The sequence below is a fragment of the Chaetodon trifascialis genome, chromosome 2, assembly GCF_039877785.1.
Source record: "Chaetodon trifascialis isolate fChaTrf1 chromosome 2, fChaTrf1.hap1, whole genome shotgun sequence".
In the NCBI taxonomy this organism is placed as follows: domain Eukaryota; kingdom Metazoa; phylum Chordata; class Actinopteri; order Chaetodontiformes; family Chaetodontidae; genus Chaetodon; species Chaetodon trifascialis.
Window position 1 is genome coordinate 8,662,967 of NC_092057.1, and position 26,822 is coordinate 8,689,788.

The 26,822-nt window shown below is 46.3% G+C and overlaps 2 protein-coding genes across 3 annotated transcripts in view; both read left to right on the top strand.

Moving 5' to 3' along the window:
* Nucleotides 1-509: 509 nt before the first annotated feature.
* On the top strand, nt 510-5,139 carry polr3f (polymerase (RNA) III (DNA directed) polypeptide F). The gene is made up of 9 exons (XM_070991251.1): nt 510-732; nt 1,663-1,780; nt 1,921-1,988; nt 2,107-2,174; nt 2,612-2,724; nt 2,835-2,978; nt 3,836-3,943; nt 4,701-4,892; nt 4,968-5,139. The coding sequence occupies exons 1-9, from the start codon at nt 671-673 to the stop codon at nt 5,043-5,045; spliced, it is 951 nt and encodes a 316-aa protein (XP_070847352.1). The 5' UTR covers nt 510-670; the 3' UTR covers nt 5,046-5,139.
* A 1,995-nt stretch (nt 5,140-7,134) lies between these two features.
* Nucleotides 7,135-26,822, top strand: part of LOC139350072 (spectrin beta chain, non-erythrocytic 1-like) — a 33,967-nt gene continuing 14,279 nt past the window's right edge. The window contains exons 1-13 of one of the 2 annotated variants that reach the window (XM_070991169.1): nt 7,135-7,300; nt 13,081-13,312; nt 18,820-18,971; nt 19,802-19,975; nt 20,918-21,009; nt 21,829-21,909; nt 22,404-22,519; nt 22,893-23,005; nt 23,503-23,690; nt 24,328-24,445; nt 25,151-25,309; nt 25,884-26,186; nt 26,481-26,631. In XM_070991169.1, coding sequence (XP_070847270.1) covers nt 13,159-13,312; nt 18,820-18,971; nt 19,802-19,975; nt 20,918-21,009; nt 21,829-21,909; nt 22,404-22,519; nt 22,893-23,005; nt 23,503-23,690; nt 24,328-24,445; nt 25,151-25,309; nt 25,884-26,186; nt 26,481-26,631 — 1,801 coding nt within the window. In that variant the 5' untranslated portion in view covers nt 7,135-7,300; nt 13,081-13,158. Of the gene's footprint in view, nt 7,301-13,080; nt 13,313-16,503; nt 16,914-18,819; nt 18,972-19,801; nt 19,976-20,917; nt 21,010-21,828; nt 21,910-22,403; nt 22,520-22,892; nt 23,006-23,502; nt 23,691-24,327; nt 24,446-25,150; nt 25,310-25,883; nt 26,187-26,480; nt 26,632-26,822 lie in introns of those variants that run through there. The other variant, XM_070991175.1, reaches the window with a different exon arrangement.

The window sequence follows — 26,822 nt, forward strand, 5'->3', positions numbered from 1 at the left end:
TTGTCGGGGGGCATGGTAGAATGTCCATGAACTGCCTGCCGCGCCGTAGGGTGTAAACAAACAAATACACTAAGATAAAAAATAATAATAATAATGAACCCGATGAGAAGAGTGAATATTTCGACGACATCACATAAATATAAAGTTTTTTTATATTTGTTGGAGTTCTTTTAAATCCACTAAAAACTGAAGGAAAGCTTCATGTCTTCTTTTTTCTTGTTCTATGAATCCATGATATCCATTTTTATTTAAACCAATTAAAAGACACATTTTAAAAGACATAGAGGAGAGTGGGTGCATGTATTCAAACAGCAACAAATAGAAATTATGTCAAAGGGAGAAATTATTTGATTAAAAGAGGAACCTTCGGTTCTTTGTCACATTTATGTCGGTTTAGTCAAAGCCTTCATGTAATAGTTCAGATGTCATCAATATGAACAAATGAGAATAATTAATGTCAAGTTTTACTCACAGACAGAGAGGATGGTGAATGTTTGAACTTTTGTTTTCTCGCTGTGCTTTTTTAACAGGCACTTTTCAAGACGCTTCCGCCGACATACTGAGGACCCCGGACTAACATCACTAACATGCCTGCCCGACAACACTAGCCAACAGGCTAACCAATAGCACTATCAACAATCGACAGAACAGTGAGGACAACAGAGTAAAAATGGCAGAAGTCAAAGTGAAGAAGGAGACGAATCTTTCAGACTCCGCGGACATTGAGAACAGGTCAGTCAGGCGACGTGAGCGCGCTTTACCGCTGAGCCAGGTGCTGTTTCCCCTGAGCCCGGTGCGCCGAATTCCGGCCGACTTTATTGTTTATTTGGGTATGTGAGACACAAACGAGCCACATGTCGCGAATAGACACATTTCCCGCACCGGAGTGACCTTATTGTAAATTCGGCGTTCAGTCAGCTCACGCATCTCACCTCTTTTCTCCGAAATCTCAGAATTTGATGCTCTTAAACTGCGCCATAAACTGTTCTCGGTGCGTCAAGATGAAGGGAGATTGTCTGGGCATCACAGGGTTCATTCTTCTATTTGAGAGGGATTTCATGCTCAAAGTTCTGCTAGGTTTTCTGAATGTGTCGCTCTTCCAGATTCAGAAAATGTCCAGAGAAACACAGAAGTCCTGCTGTTAAACTATAAACCAGATTTTTTTCAGCAGGATCTTCCTCAACCATTAATCACTCCTGTTTCCAGTAAAGTCTCACTGGAAGATGGTTTTCTAGATGTAACAATGAACTGATCAATGTAAAACATAACTCACCATTGAATCCATATTGAATATCATCTGTAAAAATGAGTCAGTGCGATACCACAACAAACTTTAGGAAATCTAAATGTTAAACTAAAAGCAGCGTCGAACGAACATCTTCCTGAATAAAATTAGGAAATATCTGATCGATCTGAGGTTCAGAGCTGCAGCCAAACATTCTTTTCACTATCGATCATATTTTCTTCATTGATTGATCGATTAGTCATTTGCTCAGTAAAATGTCAAAAAAATTACATTTGAGAAGCTGAAAAAAAGAAAATGACTCAATACAATAATAGTTGATGATCAGTATTCTGTTCATCGATTAAACAACTAATAACTTAGTGCGCGCACACGTGTGTGTGTGTGTGTGTCTGTCTGTCTGTCTGTCTGTGTTGCAGGATCAAAGAGCTGTGTCAGCAGTTTCCTCACGGCATCACAGACCAGGTGATTCAGAACGACATGCCTCATCTGGAGCCTCAGCAGAGAGCCATGGCCATCAACAAGCTGCTGTCGTTGGTCAGTATGACAGTGATGTCACTTCTGAGCCCTCTCTCCTGATTGGTCCGTAAGATCGGACCATTACCTGCTGTAAATGTTTGTGTTTCTGATCAGAATGGTTGATCTGTTATTGATGATATCATGTTTACCTGTTCCAGGGTCAGCTGGACCTACTGAGGAACAGTTCGGGTCTCCTGTACAGAATGAAGGACACTCAGAGCACCAGGTAAACACACCTGAGTACTGCTACATAACTGCAACACGTTTCAGTGTGACTGCACAGATGGTTCCTGGTGTCTCTGCTGAGGTGAACCTGAACCGTGTTTGTGGTTGTTGTGTTTCAGTAAGATGAAAGGTTCAGACAACCAGGAGAAACTGGTTTATCAGATCATCGAGGACGCAGGAAACAAAGGTGACACAGTGCAGCAGAACACCTAAAGCAGTGCTCATGGTGCGCTAACTGCTGTTTGTGCACGTGTTGACGTGGAGACATTTATTCATTCATTCAGTCCTGAAACAACGTCGGAACACAGTTCATTTCTGACTGTAATCATCAATCAGGTCTCTTCACAAGGCTTCTTCTGTCAAAAATCTATTCAAAACTCCATTTGAAGTTTAGATGATTTAACGTCAGTCGTCAGGTCATATTATCTTCAGCTGAACTGAATGTATTTTACACTGGAGGAGGAGGAGGAGGAGGAGGAGGAGGACTGTAGATTTTATCCTCCTTCACTTCCACTGAAGCCACACTCTGAACAGATCTGTCAGTGTCCAGTTTACAGCCAGAAAGACCAGTTCCACATTCATAGGAGCGCTGAAGTATTGTTGAAGTGGAGTTTTGTGCTGCAGGAATCTGGAGCAGAGAGATCCGCTTTAAGAGCAACCTTCCTTTGACCGAGATCAACAAGATCCTGAAGAACCTGGAGAGCAAGAAACTCATCAAAGCCGTAAAATCTGTGGCGGTGAGCTCAGATCTGCTCCTCAGACCTCTGCTGACTTTGTGTTTCTGATCGGCCGATGCCATGGAGATCCGAGGTTTCCTGTCTGACAGCTCTGTGTTTCTCATTTGCAGGCGTCGAAGAAGAAGGTGTACATGTTGTACAACCTGCAGCCAGACCGCTCGGTGACGGGGGGCGCCTGGTACAGCGACCAGGACTTTGAGTCCGAGTTTGTCGAAGTTTTGAACCAGCAGTGCTTCAAGTTCCTGCAGAGCAAGGTACGAAAACTTTATTTGAACAGCCCGGAGGTCACGTTCACAGGTTTCTTTCTAATGTCGACGCTGATGGCTTAAATAGATTTGATTACTAAACAAATGAGAAACGATTCCAGAAAAGATCAATAAATGTGTTTTTATCTTTGAGGTCACTTCGAGTCATTTTAATCATTTCAGATGAAAGAAGCATCAGGACAGACTGATGTCCCTGAAGCTATCAGACCAGCAGGTGGCAGCAGAGTCACAGTGAACTCAGCATCTGTCCAAATGTGTGGCTTCTCTCCCTGATTACTCTTTAACCTGTAGAAGAAGACTTTTTCTTCAGTACAAGTACCACATAGTAGTACTCAAGTGAAAGTCCTGCATTCAAAATTTTACCACAGTAAAAGTACAAAAGTTTTTGGATGTAAAAATGTACCAAAAGTAAAATGAGTCACAGTTCAGAGTGGGTGTCAGCTGAGGCGGCGGCTCGCTCAGGTGTGCTTGTCCACCTGATCTGTGGTGATTTGTGTCTGTAGAAACATTACAGAATTGAATGATGAACTCGGAGCTGCAGCTCAGTGAGTTTGTGAGGGTCTCAGGACGAGCTGAGACAGCGACAGACCATTTGTGGTCCAGGTTTCACACTGACAGAAACCAAACAGGACACGTTCACTGTGAGATTTGTCACGTCAGTCACTTTTGATTGAAATGGAACAGTGCCCACTGGTGTCGTCCTGTTCAATAAATCCCGTCAAAGCTCATCCATTGAACACTTTCCTGCATACACGATGGCGTGGTCCCGTCAGGTCAGCTTCTGGCAGTCCAGATGTGTTGTTGGTCACATGACCCTCAGCATTGAATCTGCTTTGTTTGTTCAGGCTGAAGCAGCGAGGGACAGCAAACAGAGTCCCATGGTCCAGAGGAACAGCTCCTTCGCCACCTCACACGAAGTCTGGAAGTACATCTGTGAGCTGGGAATCAGCAAGGTGAGGCCCTCAAGCCCCGTCCCCTTTATGACATCGCACACTAATCTCACTCCCTTGAGAGTTTAAGTCTCATTCAGTCAGACTGACCTCACAGGAAGTAAAGAGAGACCTTCACTGTGTCTCAGTCATTGACCTTCCTGTGGAGATCATTATCTCTGAGGATCCAGAACAAACCTCCAGAAATCCACTGAGAAACCACAGAAAAAGACTGCAGGACTGAGTTTTCTTCAGGACCACAGTGATCTAGTCTGTACGTCCATAAGTACCCTGCTAACAGCTAACTGCTAACAGCAGCAGCTAACAGCAAACTGCAAACACTTCTGCTAACAGCTAACAGTTGCAGCTAACTGCTAACAGCAGCAGGTAACAGCAAACTGCAAACACTTCTGCTTACAGCTAACAGTTGCAGCTAACTGCTAACAGCAGCAGGTAACAGCTAACTCAGCAGACTGCTCTTGATGCTAGCATCTATCAGATCAGCAACATTTTTCACCTCCTCTATTTTAACACAGAATTCTCAAAATGTCACATTGAGCTGATAAAATTGAGCAGAGGGAAAAAACTCAGAGATCCACTTTAAAATCCAAAGAAGGGCTTTAAATGAGAGCAGGAGCAGCCAGGTCACAGACTGACAGGAGCTCAGTGTGTCTGCAGTCACTTGAGGGGAAAAATGACCCTGATGTCATCAAGATGAGCTCAGGATGAATAACGTGAAGCTGCAGTCGCTCCAGGTTGACTGACAGGTGTTTGACTACAGGTGGATCTGTCTATGGACGACATCGAGACCATCCTGAACACGCTGATCTACGATGGGAAGGTGGAGATGACAGTCATCGCCGCCAAAGAGGGAACAGTGGGCAGCGTGGACGGACAGATGAAGCTGTACCGTGGCGTCAACCCCGTCATCCAACCCACCGGCCTCGTCAGGACGCCCTGCGGACTCTGCCCGGTAACACAGCTCGATTAGTTTTTAATGGTCACGTGACAGGCTTTCTGTGGCTGACTTCCTGTTTCCTGTCCTCAGGTGTTTGACGACTGTCACGAAGGAGGAGAAATCTCCCCGTCAAACTGCATCTACCTGACAGAGTGGCTGGACTTCTGAAGGCGCTCGCCCCTCTGCTCTTTTCTCTGTGATGAAAACTTGAGTTTATTTTGTATTTAACACAAAGTTTATTAAAAGTTAAGATGACAAATGTGTTTGATTTGATTGATTGACATGTTGATTGAGCTCCTCGCAGGTCTGAAGGTCACCAAACACAACAATGACTTCAAGTTTAACTTGATCACTAATACATAAAATAAAGAATTTCACAGAATTATTAAATTATCCGATTACAGCGACAGAGGAACAAGCAGAACCGTTCACGTTGACTCTCTTCTCATTCATTCACGAACTCATCAAACCTCAGTCGGCCGTCGACGCATCAGGATGACTTGAACTTCTTGTGGAGACCTCAATGTTCTGCCTCTGTACACAGCATCTCGCTGGTTGTCCAATGAGAATTCAGAACCTCAGCAGAGGAGGAGAAGGAGGACTATTGATCCTCAACCTGACTGACGTGCCCTCTGGTCCAGAGGCAGGTCTGGAGGGTTCAGGGGAAACCTGGACCGGTCCTGATGAAGGTCTGTTGGAGGACGTCTGTCCAGGATCTGGTATCAGTAGCAGTCCGGTGCAGTCTGTGATTGTGGTCTGAAGTCTCTCAGTGAACACATACAGCTGCAGTAAGCCCTGAGGGACAAACGTCAGCCTGTTTCCAGCTGCCCTGATCAAGGTCAAATGTCAGTTCACAGCAGAGATAGACAGACAGAGGTTCAGATCCACAACAATCCTGGTTCAGGTCTGGCCGTGTCTCTGGTCTGATGGAACGGTGTCTCTGAGACGTTCATGACCTTCTCAGTTCTCCTGTCCGTTTAATTATTGAACAAAGCGTGTTTTAAAGGTTTCTGTTGGTGTGAGGACCTACTGCACCGCCGTGGACTGAAAGATGATCATCAGTGTTTCTACATCTCAAAGTATCCCAGTATCTTCTCAGGTGGTGGCAGAAGTCAAACGTGGACAGAAAGACAACAGGAAGAGACAGAATGTGTTGTTTTATTGGTTGGAGTTGAAGCTGAGCTTCAGAACAACACACAGGTGTTTACTCTTTATTTTTAACATATTCAGCACAGAATCAATACCTAGTCACTCCCGGATGGCAGGCAGAGCACTCAGGTATGTTAGCCGTGTTCTCCGATGCACTCTGAGTGTGTTTATCCAATCACAGTGCTCATAAAGCCTCCATGTTTTCCATCATGGTGGTTAAAATGCTCCATCAGCCTCTAATGGGCTCAGTGCTGACGGTCAGCACCAACATGTCTGCACGTGTTGACCAATCACAGAGCAGCGGCGCTCAGGAAGCACCCTGACCGAACCAGACTGATGTTCCATGGCTTTCCTCACTTTGGTCAGTGGGATAAACACTACCCTACCCATGAGCCTCAGCTGCTGTTGCCAAGGAGAAGATTCCATGAAATAAAGAGCTGCATCGTGAAGAAACGTCGTTGTCGTGGTGATTCTGGTCTGACGGCCGCTGAGCAGTAATGACTGCAGGTCCATTAAAATCATACATTATTGATCAGCTCTGACTCTGCTGAAGCTGGGCCACGCCCACTGGGTGACATCACTTCCTGTTGTCAACCACAGTCTGATGACATGATGAGTCCCCCTGAAACCCGTAAAGTCCCCCCAGTCTCTCTGGTACTCTTCAGCCTACAGGTCATGAGGGGACGTGTGGAGGTGGGGTAGGGTGGGGTAGGGTGGGGTGGGGTGGGGTCAGGTGGAGTCAGGTAAGGTCCAGTCAGGTGGGGTCAGGTGGAGTCAGTCAGGTGGAGTCGGATAAGGCCTAATCAGGTGGGGTCAGGTGGAGTCGGGTCAGGTCCAATCAGGTGGGGTCAGGTGGAGGATGTAGTTTGGACAGCGGGGCCGCCTGGAGGGGGCGCTACAGGGCCTTTAAGCTGTTACACATTGTTTCCATAAAGATGGAGTTTAGAGTTCAGAGTTGTGCTTGAACGCTGCACAAACTCAGAGAAATAAAAGAGAAAAATCAGACTTTGTTTGATATCTGTTCTGATTTCGACCCGAACTGATGAAGACTGAGTGTGTGTGTGTGGGTGGGGGGGAGAAGAGAAGGAGGAGGAGGACGGGGGGCAGTGCGGATTCTTTCCCGTCATTCCCTGCAGCAGCAGCAGCAGCAGCAGCTCCCTCCCTCCTGTCTGTCTGTCGCTCCGTCTGTCGCTCCGTCCCTCCGTTCATGCCAGTTTGCGGACTCTTCTTCTTCTCGGCTGAACTTTGGAGACTCGCTGTGATCTTCTGAGCAGGTAAACAGCTTCTTCTTCGCTCTCTGCTTCTTTCTGCCGCCTCTCTGTTGTTGCTGCGGCCGTGATTGGAGCTGCGGAGCGCCGCTCCAAAGCCTCCGATCCTCCGCAAACTTGGTTTCATGTCGGAGGAGACTCGGCTCGGTCTGGCCGATCCGACTCTTCTGCTCCGGTCTGAAGCACCGAGTCTGTCCGGAGGCCCGGTCCTCCGTCCTGGCTCGCTCCGCGTTCCGTTGCCGCGTCGCGGTGCGCCTCAGCCCGCATGTCCGCCTCTCGTCCCCCGCCCGCCAGCAGCCATTTGTTTCGCAGGAGGATGGAGGATAATAACGGTGCGCCATGCACGGAGGCACAAACAGGCGTGGCCGCGGGAGGAGGAGGTGATGTGTGTGTGTGAGTGTGTGTGTTCAGCACAATAAACAGCGGCTCGGCCTCTGAAACGCACCTCACAGCGAACATTTGCGGCGTATTTTTAGCGGTAGAATGAGCGGGATGTGTCCGGCCTGCGGCTGCCGTTCCCGGTTTGTGGGAGGCTGCGCAGGCCGGTCCGCAGTTCCACACACACGGACAGAAAAGAGAAAGTGCTGGAAAACAGAGGCAGCAGGGCCGGTGTGTTAGGGCGACGAGCTGCGGGCCCCGGGCCCAGAAAGGTTCAAGTCCCTTCAGGATCAGCATCTGCCTGCGGGTCTGAAGACCTCCACACAAACCTCATGTTGTCGTGCAGGGCCGGCTGAAGCCCAGGAGGAGGCCTGGGCAGTATCTGAGAACCCCCCTCCTCCACCCAGAGAGGCTGGTTCCTCCGGGTTAGTGTGGCTGTTCTCAGACAGACAGATGTTTGAGCCAGCTGTTCTTCAGGTCCTCATGTGTCCCCCTCTCAGAGACGGAGCATAGAAGTGCTGATGGTGCTAACTGATGTAGGTTTGACCACTGGTAGATAATTTCTTTAAGTGTTCTGTCTCATCTTTGTGAACTTCGGGAATGTTTGAAGGACATTTGTTCACATTTACAGAACAAACAAGCAAAAGATCCATGAATCAAAGCAGCAGCCATCAATGATGATGATGATGATGATGAGGACGAGAAGGAGGAGGATCATTAGTCGCAGCCTACAGAGAACTTTCTCTCATTGTTACAGAGATCCCTTCATCATGTTCTTGTCTGGTTTCTTTGACCTCCACAGAACATCTGGACGGTGTTATTGAAGGTAGAACTGATATTCTTTAAGTCTGATATGATGAAACGTTGAAGCTGCTAAACAAAACATTACTGACATCATGATAACCAGCCAACAACATTTCCGATTATATTTGGTTGCTGGAACATTCTGGAAACAGTTTTCTAAGATTAGGAGAACCCCAGTAAACTTGTCATGTTCCCTTTACTCCACGTGCTATATGATTCCTTACAATGTTGAAAAAAGGTTCCTAGAAATTCTCCTCTTAATCTAATTGTTCTGTCAGCGCCTTCAGGGTTCCTGTGAGGTCACTCTCCACCCATCCATCCATTTTCTATGCCGCTTATCCCTTTCAGGGTCGCGGGGGGGCCGGAGCCTATCTTGGCTGTCAACGGGCGAGAGGCGGGGTACACCCTGGACCGGTCGCCAGTCGATCGCAGGGCCCACGCATGCATGGGAAGAACATGCAAACTTCACACAGAAAGGCCCGACCCGGGAATCAAACCTGCGATCTTCTTGCTGTGAGGCACGCGCACTACCTGCTGCGCCACCGTGCAGCCCCACTCTCCACCCAATGAGAGAAAAACGTTTTCAATGTTCTCGTATGCAGCGTTATTCTAATGTTGAAAGAACGTCATAGGAGCCGCTCCTTTTAACCGTGGGAACGTTGTAGGTACATAACTGAAACTTTACGGGGAACAAGTATTGGTTTGGTCAAACCAACAGTATTTATTCTTCAGGAACGTTCTGCGAATCTTATTTTAAGTTAAGAGATTGTATTTAAAAGTCTTTATAGAATGTTCTCTTATGGTACCACAGATTCCTGCTGGGACATTCTCAGTATTGCATGGTACTTTTTACCTCTTTTTTTCTGAGGATTTCTTGAAGGTTCTAGTATGCAATGGAAAACTTTCCTTAGAACAATTATAGGTTCCATGTGAGCTCCAATAAGTAATATTTGGTTACAGTGACGTTGTGTGAATGTTAATCGCAACTTCAGAGAACGATTACATAACAACCTTGACGGAACGTTTACTAACAGTTGTTTAACTTCGCTAGAACATTCAGAGGATGTTCTTTGATTCTATAGAAATGTTCTAATATCAGTTGAACTTATGAAATGTTCTGATAATGTTAAAAATAATTTAAGGAACCAAATCTTTGACCACTAAGGAACACTCTAAATACGTTCCATAGTTTTGTTGCAGAAGCCCCAAATTCTCAACATTGCATCCAAACCAAATTTTAAGACCCAAGCTGGGAAGAACTTGTGGAGGACAGGATGCTGTCAGAGTTCTTCTGACCTAACAAAGATCTTACCTTATTTTCTGTACAGAACATTCATAAAACAGAAGATCTTACCAGAAGATCTTACAGGTTTGTATAAGAACGTTCTCCAGATGTGGCGGCACATTAAAGAGACCGTGTGCAACATGGGTGTCGGTGTAACACGATGTGTTCTCTCTGTGGACGTCTTCTAGAGTTCTGTTTTAATCTGAGCGGAACATTTTCCTGAACGTTACAGGAGACACTGACGATGAAGACAGAACTTCAGATGAACGTTTACTAATTCTAGAACATGGTCTCAGTGTTATGTTTGACGGTGGTCTGTGGTGCTCGCTCATGTCCTTGATGTTAACGTGGTGTCAGTAGTTCATTGTAGTATTTCTATATACATTATGTATATAAGGAGGACTTCTGCAGTAGAGAGATGTCAGGAATCAATCAGCAGCTGAAACTGGGACGTGAAAGAAAAGTTTCATCATGTCTTTGTGTTGTTGAAGAAGAAGCTGTGATGTCTGACGTCCATCTTGCTATGTCTCTGGAAGTCCACAGAGATGACTGTCATGGAGGTGATGGTTGGTGGATTCGGACAGACGTTGACACTGAAGGCTGCAAATGGACAGAATCCACCAATCAGCTGCTCTGAAGGCTAGCTGTTTTCCCCAGTTTCCAGTCTTTATGCTAAGCTAAGCTAACCAGCGGCTGCATGTGTAGCACACAGTCATGAGAGGTGGGAGACGTCTGAGAGGAAGAGAAGAAGAAGAGTTCATGGTGGTCTGACTGCTGAGAGTCTGAGGACAGACAGAAATGCTCAAAGTGTTTTCTTCTGCTGTTTCCACTGACCTGAGATCAGAGCGATGGAGCTGCTGTGTGCTGAAGGGTGGGGTCATCTAACCAGGAAATGACTGTTTGTGTGTGTGTGTGTGTGTGTGTGTGTGTGTGTATGTGTGTGTGTGTGTGTGTGTGTGTGTGTTCATTAATCCAATAACTCCACCCTGCTCTGCTCAGTGAAGTGAGCTCATTCTTCTTCTGCTGTTTCTGGAACACAAACAGTCACCTCTTCTTCAAAGGAGTGTGTCCTGCAGTTAACCTGAACTGGTCACATGACCATCAGTCCTCCAATCAGAGAAGCTTTCAGTTTGTTTATGGCGTCATTTTGTTTTGTTTTGTTTTTTTCATTTCAGTCCAGCTGCTCTGCGTCCATGAAACGCCTCTGCTGCTGCCGTCTTCTTTGTGAACTGATGTGATGTGGTTCAGGCCTGGGTTGACATTTGAACAGGCTGGTCTCAGTTCAGTTAGTTGGTTTCATTCAGTCCAGGGGTTTGGCTCAAAGCTGCATCGGGTATGAAACGCACCTGCCTACCTTTGAGCAGTTCATCAGTCAGCTTACCTCTGTGTCTCTGAGCAAGATGTCCACACTCATGTCTGTGCAGGAAACAGCTGCTTAGCTTAGCTTAGCTTAGCTTAGCACTGTTAATGGAGTCTGTTAGCCCGCAGCTAACTGGCTCACTCCATGGCTGCATTATACTTCTTGTTTACATACAAACAACAAATAAAGGTTCAGTAATGAGGCTGAAGGTGAAGCTCACAGCTGACTGAGTCCTTCCTGTTTCCATCCCCAGACAAGCCCTCTCCTTTGTTTGAGGTGTGGCCCCTAGCTTAGCATTTAAAGACAGGGAACACTTAGCTTAGTGTCATTAGCGCCCTCTGTTTGTTTCTGTTTGTTCAACAGAAACTATAACTGACAGTCACAGCTGAGGAAACATACACACCAAACACACACAAGGCAGCAGGTGTGTGTCACCTGTCTCCCAGCACCAGCTGTCTCACAGGCTGACACACACACACACACACACACAGAGTTCAGTCAAAGATGTTGCAGTGTGAGACAGACGCTGTCTACTCAGTGTAACGTGGACACAGTGTGTCCTCACAGTGCTAACATCTAACAGCTGCAGTGTCCAGCCGCTGTGGACAAGGCTGTCGTCAGGTTTGGGGAATGTGGAGTGATGGGAGGCCCAGAGGGAGAGGGTGGGGGCTGTAACACTGGGGTGGGGGCTGTAACACTTCCTGTTCAGCGTTTTCACAACCTGATCACATTTTCTGGACTCAGATCAGTTACAATTGTATGAATTCACACAGCGACACCTGAGGCTGGACAGAGGTCCAGATGTTCGGTCACATGGTGTGATGTCACATGTTGTGATGTCACATTCATGATAACTAAGTATCGATCAGCTGATTAGAGGCTGGAGACGCTCTGCTGTGATAATGTCTCCGCTCTGACATCTGACCTGCTGCTGCTGCCGCCCCCTCAGATCCTCAGACTGATCAGAGATCTGTTTCCATAATCCAGCAGAGGATTCTGGGAAGTCAGATCCATTAATGGAGGCAGGTCCCTCAGGACGTCCTCTGGAAGTCTGAGTGCTCTAATGGCTCCTTCTGCTCCTCCGTCCAATAAGTCTGATGTGATGGAGCTTTTCACTTCCTTCATCAGCTCTGGTCAGCTGACCCGGCAGCCAATGGGAGCTCATTGTGATGGCTCTCAGCTCGACATCACACTCACTATGGCGCCACACAGAGGGAGCCTAAAAGACATCAGAGAACTTGTCTCTAAACGTCCTCTGAGATTTGAATCTGACTGTTTAAACTTGACTGGACTGAACTGAAGATGCTTGCTTACACGAGACGTGAGGGAGTATGACAGAGACTGAAGGAGTCTGACGGATGCTTCAGGTGGAGCAGCTTCCTGTCAGCTGACACTAATGCAGCTGCTGCCTCCAGGGACACAAACAGGAAACAGAAAACAGTCAGTACGCAGAGTGTGAACGGTCAGGACACACACACTGATCAATCAACACGATCAATAAACCATGAAGATGGAACAGGCAGACTGCGGCTCCCTCTAGTGGCTCCTCCAGGTCACACTGATGATGTGACAGTCAAGTCAGCCTGCTGTGTGTTTGTGTGTGTATTACCATCTACCATGTTTTACAGTATAATAGTAGTATGTATGTATGTATACTTGTTGTGCTGTGGATACATGTACTTGTATACTTTCAATACTTTTCTCCGGTAGTATTTTCAGAGTTGTCCTTCAGTAACACTTTGATCCAAATGTGTGTTTTCTCCTGTGAGGACGTTCAGTGTTTTTGAGGACATCAGGACGATGCTAAAGATGATGTTTTTCTGTTGATCTGTCTCTCCCGATCAGTTTCCATGTTTATTGATCGCTGACTGTCCTGATCAGGTTTTGAATGTCCTGCTGTTTACTTCCTGTCTGTTGACTTCCCGTCTGTTGACTTCCTGTCTTCGTGTCGTCTCACAGGGCTCGGCCTGAAGCCGCCGATGTGGACGTGTCTCCGCTGACATCGAGGAGTGTGTGAAAGGTGAAAGGTGAAAGGTCATGATGACGACGGTGGCCGCCGAGTACGACCACATGGAGCTGCAGCAGCAGTACAGCAGCAACGACACGGTCAACAACCGCTGGGACGACGAATGGGACAACGAGAACAGCTCTGCACGCCTCTTCGAACGCTCCCGCATCAAGGCGCTTGCAGGTAGGAGTCGGCCGCCTTAAAATACCACCTTAAGTTAATTTCTGTGATGAGTCCTTTTGAATAAAAAAACTGAAGTGGAAACAAACAAATGGGCATTTTATTGTGAAGGGATCAGCTTGGTGGTATTTTATTGTGATGGGATCAGCTCGAAGGCGTTTTATTGTGAAGGGATGTTGTCCGCCTCCCAGCATCCTCAGCGCTCTGCTGACTCACTGATGTTGTCCCTCTGAGCTTGTTTGTCCTGCAGAACAGACTCAGTGTGTCTGATCAGCTGATCAGACCTCCGCCCACTCAGTCACTCAAAGTGAGTCAATGTGTTCTTTAATACAGTGGTCCCCAACCTTTTTTGCGCTGGTTTAATGTCAGACAATATTTTCACTGACCGGCCATTGAGGTGTGGTGGATAAATACATCAAAATAAAATCATACGACCGTCTGCCCCTCTGCTCTCTTTATACATCGATGCTCTGCCCCCTAATGCTCTCTGGTCACTATGGTAACGTTTAAACATGCCTTCAAAATATGATACAGATACACCACAAAAATTAGTAAAAAAGTGCATGAAAAATCTAACTCACCTTAACGCAATATTTGTCTCAATGTCTTCTGCTATTTCATCAATGCGCCGAGTAACGGTGCTAGCTGACAGAGGCACCTGTGCTATCTTTTTATTCGCATCCTCTCCTACAAGTTCATGACAAATGTCTTTAGTGGCGGGCAGGATCAATTCTTCACCAACAGTGAATGGCTTCTTAGCCTTAGCAATATGGTTAGCCACCAAGTATGATGCTCTCAGTGCACTCGCATTTGTTGATGTGGTGGCCTTTAGTAATTTTTGGCACTTAACATTTCTGTCCTTCCTGTTCCTGCTGTTTTCTTTCAAAAAATTACGAAGGCTTGTCTTTTAATGCAGGGTGCTTGGTCTGCAAGTGTCAAAGCAGTTTTGAAGGCTTCATTGCCTCATTAGAGAGTCGATCGCCACATATAATGCAGAGCGGGCTTGGTGCATGGGAATCACCTGTCACGATAAATCCATATTTAAAGTAGGACTCCTGGTACTGTCTGTTAAATGCAGCTTTCTTTCTCTTTGAAGTCGTAGGCTCATCCTCTGCCTCTTCACTGGGCCTTTTTCCCTTCGCAAAGAAACTTTCTAACAATGTCTGTTTTTTGCTCATTTTGCTAGCTTGACTGTAAAATTTCAGCGGCAATGTGTCACGTGACCGAGATGTACCGGAAAGAAACCTCACTTTTCAAAATAAAGCATTGTTCAGACTCAGATAATAAATGAAACGGAAATAATGTAAGTTATTTATTCTTTCTGTGCGGCCCGGTACCGAATGACCCACGGACCGGTACCAGTCCACAGCCCGGGGGTTGGGGATCACTGCTTTAATAGCCTGCTGAATTAGCTGTTTGCAGCTCCTGTTAGCTGCTCCTGTTAGCCGCTCCTGTTAACTGCCAGCCACTCCTGTTTGTAGCTCTTGTTAGCAGCTCCTGTTAGCGGCTCCTGTTAGCCACACACAGCTGTTGTTGCCATGGAGATGAAGCCACCAGAATCTGGCGGTAAAGCTGAACTGAAAATGATGAGCTATGATTGGCTGTCTGTGAAGTCCCCATAACGTGAATCATTAACACAGTGTGTGTGTGTGTGTGTGTGTGTGTGTGTGTGTGTGTGTGTGTGTGTGTGTGTGTGTGTGTGTGTGTGTGTGTTTTTACACAATCACATTGTGGGGACTCACCTTCCTTATGGAGACAGAAAGGAAGCTTAGGTCAAACGTTAAGTTAAGGTTCAGGTCAGTGTCCACGGGATGAAAAGAAGTGATGGAAACACAACTGTGTGTGTGTGTGTGTGTGTGTGTGTGTGTGTGTGTGTGTGTGTGTGTGTGTGTGTGTGTGTGTGTGTGTGTGCGCAGGATGTTTGTTTCTTATTTCCTGTCCTTCAGTCTGGAATGTGAAGGAACAATGAAAGGAAACCCCCCCCCCCCCACACACACACACAAATACCACACACCCCTGATGACATCATTGCCATGCTATAATGTCATTGGCTGATTGGTGAATACACACACACACACACACACACACACACACACACACACACACACACACACATACACATGCGCACACACACACACACACACACACACACACACACACAGTACACTGTAAAAAAATGGTGACGTTAGTGCCTCAGTGACACAGAGTCGTCGTTCAGTTTCTGGCCACACCTGGAGTAAAGACGTCGTTTTACTGAAGCATCACAAACGAGGACACTGTCCTGTCCATGTCCATGTCCACATTCTGCGCCAGATGTGGATCACATGGACTGATGTGATCAGAAGACTCTTTTTTTAGACACTGTTTTTATCCCAGTGCCCTCTGGTGGCCTGATGGAGTCACTGCAGCCCAGGCGATAAGAACAGATTGAAGAGACGTCCCATGGACATGTCCAAAAACATCCTGAAGACGAGTCTTTGAAATCCGCTCAGACAGCGAGGAGTCTGACCATCAGCCAACATCTGGATTCAAAGTCTGGAAACTTTACGAGATGGAACAAATCACATCTGCACCAATGACCCTCAGTGTGTGACGAGTCACACTTTACTACAGTCCAAGTACTAATACCACAGTGTAGAAATGCTCTGTTAGCAGTCCTGCATTCAAATTTTACTCAAGTAAAAGTATAAATATCAAATAAAATTTAAAAAAGTGAAAAACTCAATGAATGATATTCAGCTCGTCAGCTTCATGTGTCGTTCAAGTGTTCCAGAAAAACTGGAATTTTTGGTATTTAGGAATCCAACACTTTTAATTTTTAACAGTGCATTTGTTGTTTTTTTTGGGGGGGGGGGGGGGGGTCCTCCTCTCCTTGTTTGCAGTGGGCAAGGCTTGTGTGTGTGCTTGTGTATCCATGCGTGTGTGTGTGTTTTCTGGGGAAACAGAACAATCAAAGCAGTGAGCAGGAAGATTCAGCAGCAGCAGCAGAAGAAGAATGAGCAGCATGTAGCTGCTGGGCAGGGCCGGATACACACATACACACACACACACACACACACTCACACACACACACACACACACACGTCACTTTGACCTCTGGACTCTCTCTCTTTCACCTGAAAACACGAGCACGTCGTTCGAGCTGCGAGTCGAGTTTCTTCTTCTGTGTTTTTCAGCCCGTCTGAGCTGAAGGTCATCTTGTGGATTTTACTTTTTGTTTCCTTCTTTCATTCTTCCTCCAGCTGGTCTTCCAGGTCTGAGTCTTGGATTTGAAGAATCGGCTGCAATGCCTCTGAACTCCTTACGGCTGTCAGTGGAAATGTTTTTCTCTTCTTCTTCTGTTTTTAACTGAGTGCTCAGACTTGTGGTTGGTCGAACGATCGACTGGACTGAAGCGTGAGCCTGGTGATTCCTGAGCAGCTGGTGCTCGCTGATGGTTGATCCGCAGCTGGTTACCCTCTTGGGCGGAGGTGTCTGGAGGTGCATTTGCTTGTGTCTGTGTTGAGTATTTGGGACGCGATGGAGGCGGAGTGGGCGTCGCAGGACTCGGCTCAGACGAGGCAGAGCTACGACCTGCTGGAGGGTCGCTTCAAACAGCTGCAAGGTAAGAGGAGTAGAAGAAGAAGAGAGGTGAAGCTGAGGGGTCAGAGGTCGCAACCTCTCATGGATGAGCGGGCTGGTTTGATGTGTTCTGGTCAGACTGGGATGTTGGCTGATGATGGGCGGATGTTCAATGTTCTGCTGCTGTGATCCAGAAAACTGAACCAAACATCTGAAACATTCAGAGATGGGTTTTGTTTGATTTACTTTGGATGCGTAAAGGTTTGATTCAAACGAGTCTCCACCTTCTGAGCCTTCAGATACAACATGGTGGTGCTCTACGTCGACCTGTCAGGCTTCACTAGTCGAGGCGACGGTGACATAGACAACAGGAACACAGCATTCACGTCGTGAGGTCATCATCCAGGAATGTGCTCTTACATGTATTTGATTGGCCAGCACTGGATGATGTCACACTTCAGAGGCGTGGTCCAGCCATCCTGCTGGAGCCAGCCAGGACCCACACCTGCATTACTCCACCACCACGAGGGCCCCTCGAGCTGAGGGCCCCTCAAGCTGAGGGACCCGCTGCTAAAGTCGAGACTTTGTGTCCTCACGTGGTTCCTGAATCATAATTACCACAAGCTAACGGCTAATCGCTAACACAACTAACAATATCTGAGGGTCATATGGGGCCCAGAGCTCATTGGGGCTCAGGGGCCTCACAGAAGCTCAGTCCGGCCCTGGTGTGAAGTTTCTCTGACTTTACTGTGCTTTTATTTTGTATGGCTCAGTAGAAGCTTCCTTTGAGGTCACAGTTGGTACAAATCAGTGACAATCGAATCATCTCCTCTCATGTTTCTTTTTTGGTTGATGTTCAGTTCCAGTGTGTTTTTAGGAGGATGTTGACGGTAAAACAGTCACTGGTTTATTCTGGTTTTCGAGCCCCCAGTCATGTCTACTTCCTGTCAGGAGGAATATTCTAAATTACTGTGGGAATATTTTCATATCATTCATGTAAAGTCAGATCACTGATGGAATATTATTAAAATTAAGTTATTCTAACTTTGAATTAGATTTTACCAGATATGAGCAAATTGAAAGGCCGTTTTATTATGAAAGTCTGTCTCTAAACCAGCCAGCCATCCCACTGAAGTGAAAGACGTTCAGGTCAGAGCAATCGATCAGTAATCAATATGTCCTCTGTATTGGTGGGTGGGGCCTGGACTCTGCAGGTCAAAGTTACAGACTGTGAGCTAAAGATCAAACACGAAAATAATTCCTAATAATCGTAAACTGGACGATCCAGAAGTATTGCTCATGTCGTGACATCACTTCCTGTGGATATCATTATTTCCAGAGAAGAAGACTCTGCAGGACTTTAGTATCACAGTGATCCAGTCTGTACATCCATAAGTACACTGCTAACAGCTAACTGCTAACAGGAGCAGCTAACAGCTAATTCAGCAGATTCCCCCAAAGCATCATGGGAACTGTACTTCCAGAAGTGCAGAAACAGAGTCAAACTCCATCAGTTTGATGTGTCATTCTGCTGAAGAATTGATTGTGATGTCAGTGATCGAGCTTCGACTCTTGTGACGTTGTGATGGATGACGGCTCCAGATAATGGTGTATAATGGATCTGGTTCAGGCTGTGGCATCTCCTTTGACATCAGGTGACTGACTCAAAGGTCAGCTTCCTAAAATCATCGAAAGGTTTAGAATGAAAACAGGTGAAAACATGAACATGTCACTGTCAGCTCAGGTGTAGCTTCACCTGTGCTTCACCTGCTGATGGACGTTCACGTCTTCCATCAGTCAGCGTGGACACAGACAACAGGAAGACCACAACCCACAAGCTAATGTGGTTAAAGCTGCTAATACAAGGCCAGGGGACTAACCTCATCTCTGTCTGTGTGTGTGTGTGTGTGTGTGTGTGTGTGTGTGTGTGTGTGTGTGTGTGTGTGTAGATGAGCGTGAGGCGGTGCAGAAGAAGACCTTCACTAAGTGGGTCAACTCTCACCTGTCCAGAGTGTCCTGCAGGATCACAGACCTCTACATGGACCTGAGGGATGGACGCATGCTCATCAAGCTGCTGGAGGTCCTGTCAGGAGAGAGACTGGTACAGTACACGCAGTACACAGGAGAGAGACTGGTACAGTACACGCAGTACATGCAGTACACAGGAGAGAGACTGGTACAGTACACGCAATACACTGGAGGGAGACTGGTACACTACACACAGTGCACAGGAGAGAGACTGGTACAGTACACGCAGTACACAGGAGAGAGACTGGTACAGTACATGCAGCACATGCAGTACACAGGAGAGAGACTGGTACAGTACACGCAGTACACAGGAGAGAGACTGGTACAGTTCACACAGTACACACAGTACTCACTAAATCCACAGAGTACAACTGAATTTTGAAGGTGTACATCATTAGTGAGTACTGATTAGACGCAGTACTTGTACTGTGGACGTAGTATTTGTACTGTAGTTTCAGTGTAATCTTGCTGCCCTGAGCAGCACAGAGGGACTGATTTCAGAGGCGCACCAGGTGTGTCCGACTTCCTGTTTTGCTCCAGCCAGGCAGAGCTGCAGGACTCACTGGCCTCGATTCTGGATTCAGAAGTCCAGATACTGGAGTGCTGGCTGCAGTCCAGCCGCAGTCCCCCTTCCTGAAAACCAAGGACACTTCACTGTTCTCTCACTTCCTGTGCTGCGTTCAGGGTCCAGACGACTTCTGTTTTCTCCACATCCTGCATCTGTGTGACCCCACCAGGTGTCACCCTCGTTGATGTTATGTCTGAATTTCTTCTTCGTGGATCTTGGTCTGTAGAGACACTTTTGATCACAGCAGCATCTGGAGGACGCCAGAGGAACTGCAGCTGCACAGCCTTCATCCTGATGTGTCTCTGATGTGTCCTCTTCTCTGTCTGTGTCTCCAGCCGAAGCCCACCAAAGGGCGGATGCGCATTCACTGTCTGGAGAATGTCGACAAAGCTCTGCAGTTCCTGAAGGAGCAGAGGGTTCACCTGGAGAACATGGGCTCCCATGACATTGTGGACGGGAACCACCGACTGACGCTGGGCCTCATCTGGACCATCATCCTCCGCTTCCAGGTAACCACAAGCACACTAAAGACAGACGCCTGGCAGGACGTCACCTGTCCTGACAGGTGTGACGTGTCACTGCAGTGGAGTCTCAGGTCAGCGTCCAGTCAGACGGCGGACGTGTCCCATGTCCCGACGACAAGCGAAGTAGAAGAAGAACGTAGGAAACGTTGTTGCAGTCTCAATTAATAATCAATAACTTTATGTGTTTGACGTTGAAGCGAGACGTCGTCAGCTCTCTTTGAGTAATGAATAAAGTAGTGTGATTACTTCAATAAGTACTCTTTAGCTTTCTATCTACTCACCAAGTGAGGAGTAATAGATTACATGTGATGTCATTTTATACATTTCATGTTCGGACTAAACGGGTCCAGGTTTCAGGGAATGTTCTGGATTTGTTGCTCTTCAGTTCTGACAGGATGAAAACTTTCAGACTCTCAGCAGGTGAGAAACACAAAGCCACGCCCCCTTTGATCAGTCATTAACAGGCCCACCCTCTGATTGGTTGACTACCTGTGTCAGTTATTAAACAGCTCAGGTTAAAGTCCGGGTGTGTTCATGTTTTACTGACAGCAGTCATCGTCATGGAAACCCAGTCCAGGTGATATCACACAGGATCAACCTTTGACCTCTGAGAATTCCCAGTGCCTGTCTGAAAATCTGACCAATAAGCTCCCACTTCCTCCTAAAATCCTCCAATCAGAGCTGCTTTAGGTCAAACTCAACTGGAGACATCTACTTCCTGTCAAAACTGACGAGGTGTTCACATTTTATTGTCCAGGACACTCGCAGTTTGCTTCAACCAATCACAGTCCTGCTCACAGGAAGTTAACCCTCACCTTCAGTATGAACATGGATACATCCAAATCTACCTTCAGTCTGACAGAGTCTGTGAACTCACCTGCACTGGTGTGAGAGGTGGAGGTGTGACTGCTGTGTTCTTGTCTTCAGATTCAGGACATCAGTGTGGAGACTGAAGACAATAAAGAGAAGAGATCAGCCAAAGACGCTCTGCTGCTCTGGTGTCAGATGAAGACAGCGGGGTGAGACTCTGTGCTTGTATTAATACTACAAATACTCCAAGTACTCCTCACTACTGATGCTGCTGTGGGCGTCATGTGACGCAGATTGAGGTTGGACCTCTGGTCATTGCTCTGTGTTCTCCTTCCTGGTTGGTCCCAAACTGAACTGACACACTGTTCCTTTACTGTTTTTTTTTTTCGCTCTTGTGTCTTTGTCTTCTTTACCTTTTCTTTGTCTTCTTCACCTTTTCTTTGTCTTCTTCACCCTCTCTTTGTCTTCTTCACCTTTTCTTTCTCTTCTACATCTGTTCTTCTTTGCCTTTTTATATTCATAGACAGTATTAACACTGCAGCCTTTGGCTTCCTGCATGTCAGTATCCTGGTTTATTAACAACCATAAATATGAGATTCTGGAACATAACTTGTTGTCACTGCTGTTACATTTCTACAGGTGAGGGTACCTGTGGAGCAGATTATACATCAGTGCAGAATAGTTCATTAAAGTTTGACTCACAGGATAGGTGGATGCTGGGGTGCAGGTGGGGCAGTGAGAGGAGTTTAGCATGTGAGTCTAGTCGAGTGTCTCAAGAGCCTTCATCACATCTGTAACGTCCATTCAGACTCACCTTTAGAGCTGACAGCCCGACAACAACCAGCAACATCTCCTTCATCTCTTCTCTCCTCCTCCTCTCTTTCTTACTGCTGATGGTTTTTTTGTTATTCGGGTAATTCAGATTTCAGCCGATGTCACACCTGTGGGATCACGTTCAGGTCAAAAGGAACACCTGTTGTGAAGATGACTGTCAGCTGACAGTAATACCAGGTGTTTCTCTTCCTCAGGTATTCCAACGTGAATATCCACAACTTCACCACCAGCTGGAGAGACGGGATGGCCTTCAATGCCCTCATCCACAAACACAGGTAACATCTTCATCACCATCCACAAACACAGGTAACATCTTCATTATCATCCACAAACAGAGGCAACATCTTCATCACCATCCACAAACACAGGTAACATCTTCATTATCATCCACAAACAGAGGTAACATCTTCATCATCATCCACAAACACAGGTAACATCTTCATCATCATTCACAAACACAGATAACATCTTCATCATCATCCACAAACACAGGTAACATCTTCATCATCATCCACAAACACAGGTAACATCTTCATCACCATCCACAAACACAGGTAACATCGTCATCATCCTCATTAATTAGACTCATATCTGAAGACATCAAACACCTGACATGTCAATGAAGGTTTCAGGTAAATCTTCAGGTGGACCTGTTAACATAACGACCTCATGAAATCTTGGTTTCTTGAAACTGTTTGTCAAACTTTAAATTCTTTCTAGCTGCTTTGACATTTGTGTAAATAAAGTTTTGTCTGTTTTTTATGTTCAGGCCTGATCTGATCGACTTTGACAAGCTGAAGAAGTCCAACGCTCACTACAACCTGCAGAACGCTTTTAACCTGGCAGAGCAACACCTGGGCCTCACCAAGCTCCTGGACCCTGAGGGTAAGATCCTGAACCGGATGAATTCCCCTGGACCTGCAGCTAACGCCTCCCTCTACGCTGATGACAATGCTCTCTCTTTTCCTGACCTCTGTTAACGAGACTCCACGTGTTGCTTCAGTTAGTCTGTTTGCTGCACGTTACCATAGCAGCACATTCAGTGTCACACAGGATGCCTTCAGGTGCAGCATGGAGTGCAGGACACTGCGGTTTGGCAGTCCTGTAATTAGTTCTAGAGGTGCTGATGTTTTTCTGCTCTAGTCTGAAACATCAAATCTGATCGATGTGAACACATTTACAGAAGACGTCAAACTCATTCCAGGGCCCAAGTCCCGCAACAGGACTTGTTCCTTACATGTTGTTCTGTATGTTGCAGATATCAGCGTGGACCATCCTGACGAGAAGTCCGTCATCACCTACGTGGTGACCTACTATCACTACTTTTCCAAGATGAAAGCTCTGAAGGTGGAGGGCAAACGCATCGGAAAGGTCAGTGACAGATTCACAGACCAACACGCTGCTGTACACTTTCAAGATCATCAGCATGACATCCAGACAAAAGCAGATTTAGTCGTGAAAGTTTAATGGATCTGTTTTCAGAGGGGTGTCTGCGTTCACCACATCAATATGAGATGCTTCTGTTCACATCCAGGCATTAATTATTAATGTGATCTCACGGATCCTTCAAACACGAGACAGAACATGAAGCGTTTTCTGCCAATCACATAAACAAGTGGAGATCGGTCATCTTTGATTGGCTGCATTGCACTGGCAGGTGAAAACAGTTTCAACGGAAAGGTTTGACTTCCAGGGACAGACAGTAGCATTTCAGCAAAAGAACATTTAAATCTGTAAAGGTGAACAGCTGAACATCCTCAGATCTGAAGGCGAATGTGATGTCATGTTCATGTGACATCCATCCATCCAGAGCTCAGAGGGAATCTGTCTGATAAAGGTGACAGGACACGTCTCGTTTGTTTGTTCAGGTGTTGGATAATGCCATCGAGACGGAGAAGATGATCGAGAAGTACGAGTCTCTGGCCTCAGACCTGCTGGAGTGGATCGAACAAACCATCATCATCCTCAACAACAGGAAGTTCGCCAACTCGCTGGTTGGAGTCCAGCAGCAGCTTCAGGCCTTCAACACCTACAGAACCGTGGAGAAACCTCCAAAGTCAGTCAGAACCTTTACCTTCAGTCAACCTTCTCCATCCTGTCTGCTCTTCACTCTCCTCATCCTCGCCCACCTTTGTCCTTTTTCAGTCTGAAGGGACAGATGAAATAAGTTAGTCTGTTGTCCACAGCAAGATATCTGGACACCTACAAGCCTGATTTTGGTTAAATTTTCCCTCAATATTTATCAACCCAGCAGTGTTTCCTTTAATGCCTCATCACCCTTAAAGCCAGAGGCAACTTAAACAACCACATCTCAAGTTTCCATCTGAATATCCTCACTGGGGGGCGACTGAGACCCTGCTGTCTCCCGAGTCTTCAGTAACTCTGGAGGTCTGTTTCCAGCCTCCTGGTTCTTTCGCTCATTTTTCTGTCTGAGCTGTAAAAGGTGTTCGTGGATAAAACCAGAAACAGACTCGGTGAATAAACAATGACATCCATCAATCATGTGACTAACCGTCACTGATCTGAACACATCAGATCTGTGTGGAGGAGGATGATGAGGAAGAGGCTGTGACCTTCCTCACATGAACACATGAAACTAACAGAAATGTCTGATCCCCATCATGTCATTTCATCAGCATCTGCCCATAAACCCCTGAACGCCTCCTCTGCCTCCCTCTTACTTCTTTCTTCAGGTTCACAGAGAAGGGAAACCTGGAGGTTCTTCTCTTCACCATCCAGAGTAAGATGAGAGCCAACAACCAGAAGGTCTACATGCCCCGAGAGGGAAAACTCATCTCAGACATTAACAAGGTTAGAAAACAGCAGCTCTGGGATTCAGGAAGCAGAGTTAATTATCATTTCTGTCTTAGAAAACGTGCTGATTTCACTGACAAACACTGAGAGTTTCTGTTTGACAGGATTCTTATCTGAGTCTTAAACATTAATCAATAAGATCGTTTTAGAAGCATTTTTACAGCTGAGAGATGAACTGAAATCAGCTTCTGTGGTTTAATTCACAGCTTTAGAGTTCAGGGTTCAATCTTGTTGATCAACCGATTGATCAATGATTCTCGCGAAAAAATGTCAAAGTTTTCTGTTTGCAGCTTCCTTTTCTATCAGCTGTGAATGTTGAACCTGAAACATTTCAGTACATTTACGTTTCATCATCTGACTCTTCAGTGTTTCTGCCTGTTCAGCCAACAGATGCTGCTTCAGATCTCAACTCAAGTGTTGTTCACTATTCACAAATGCTGAAAACTGAACTTAATAACATTTGATTAGAAATTCAAAAGAAGTTGACTGAGTTCAGTCTAAATTAAAAGTTTTCAGACCTGAGCCCAGACTCATAGGCTCAAGCTCAGGAAAATCAGCTTGAATCCTGGAAGTCTTCAACTGTAAAGTTAATGTAGACACAAGAACTTTGTGTGGAAGTGTGTGATGATGATGGTGATGATGACGGTGATGATGGTGGTGATGATGGCGGTGATGATGACGATGATGATGTTGGTCCGTCAGGCCTGGGAACGACTGGAGAAGGCTGAGCATGAAAGGGAGCTGGCTCTGAGGACGGAGCTGATTCGTCAGGAGAAACTGGAACAACTTGCCAGACGCTTTGACCGCAAGGCGGCCATGAGAGAGACCTGGCTCAGCGAAAACCAGAGGCTGGTGTCACAGGTATCCATCACACAGCATTCAGATCTGCTCTGTAGATCACCTGTCCTGTTCCTCAGACACACCTTCCATAACAACTCGCTGGGTTCATCCCCCAGCGGGTCCAGAAGCACAACATCAGGAGCAAACCATACAGCTGTCCTCATGAATCAGAGATCAAGGAACACCACACATAATGCACACACAACTTCCTACTGGATTATGTTTCCATGGACCATGATTACACCTCCTCCAAATACACTGTAGCAGAACCTCACTGGTTACCCCTCATTCGTTATTCACAAACCTGTTTCCATTGTCTCCATATTTATTTTGTTCGTCCACCAATCATAATTTCAATGCACTCACATCTGTATTAGTGTCTATATCTCCATTGATTATGGAGCAACATAGCAACATCAAACCACAACAACAGCTAACATAACCCGGTTTTGTAGCTTCCTGTGAAAATCTGTAACTGGCCTGTACTCACTGTTCTTGTCCTCCTCATGTTGTTCTCTCAGTGTCTTGTGTATATATATTATATATAATATTTCTTGGTTTCATGGATCTATTGTTGCCTCCTTTTTCTCTCCAGGACAACTTTGGTTTTGACCTTCAGGCCGTCGAGGCGGCCACCAAGAAGCATGAGGCAATTGAGACGGACATCGCAGCATACGAGGAGCGTGTCCAAGCTGTGGTTGCTGTGGCGAAGGAGCTGGAGATTGAGCACTACCATGACATCAAACGCATCACAGCCAGGAAGGACAATGTGATCCGGCTGTGGGAGTACCTGCTGGAGCTGCTGAAGGCCCGCAGACAGAGACTGGAGATGAACCTGGGCCTGCAGAGAGTCTTCCAGGAGATGCTCTACATTATGGACTGGATGGACGAGATGAAGGTATACAACAACAACAACAAATCCTAACCCAACATGATAGATATTAGGCTCAGATTAGAAGATGGACATCAGTTCAATTTCTGTTCATCTAGTACAGAGGTAGGTCCAGAACATGTTCAGCTCAAACACTGAAAACAAACGGTAACTGTAAGTTCCTTGTAGCGAAGCTGTTCTTCTCTTTGACTTCAAACAGGAAGCTGATCATTGCTATTCTGACTGTTGGTTCTCTCTGTCTGTCTGTCTGTCTGTCTGTCTGTCTGTCTGTCTGTCTGTCTGTCTGTCTGTGGTTTCCAGATGTTGTTGCTCTCTCAGGATTATGGGAAGCATCTGTTAGGTGTGGAGGATCTGCTGCAGAAACACGCTCTGGTGGAGGCTGACATCGCCATCCAGGCCGATAGGGTGAAGGCAGTCTCCACAAACGCCAGCAAGTACTCTGCCAATGACGGTGAGCACCGTCCTTCTGTCTTAAATATTTTGTTTTTTAAGGGGTTCTTGCAGATTCATTGTGTGCTTTTATTGTAGGGACACTAGTTTGGGATTTTACTTGGATGAGACTGACTAGTGAAAGCTTCTTTCTTTAGTGGTAGCAGTCTGCAGTCTAAATTACTTCAAACCTTAAACTTGATAAATAACAGA

Coding starts and splice junctions, on each gene's coding strand:
- polr3f (XM_070991251.1), top strand. CDS start 671: ATGGCAGAAGTCAAAGTGAAGAAGGAGACGAATCTTTCAGACTCCGCG. Junction 3,944..4,700: donor GTGAGCTGGGAATCAGCAAG/GTGAGGCCCTCA, acceptor GTTTGACTACAG/GTGGATCTGTCTATGGACGA. Junction 4,893..4,967: donor CGCCCTGCGGACTCTGCCCG/GTAACACAGCTC, acceptor TCCTGTCCTCAG/GTGTTTGACGACTGTCACGA.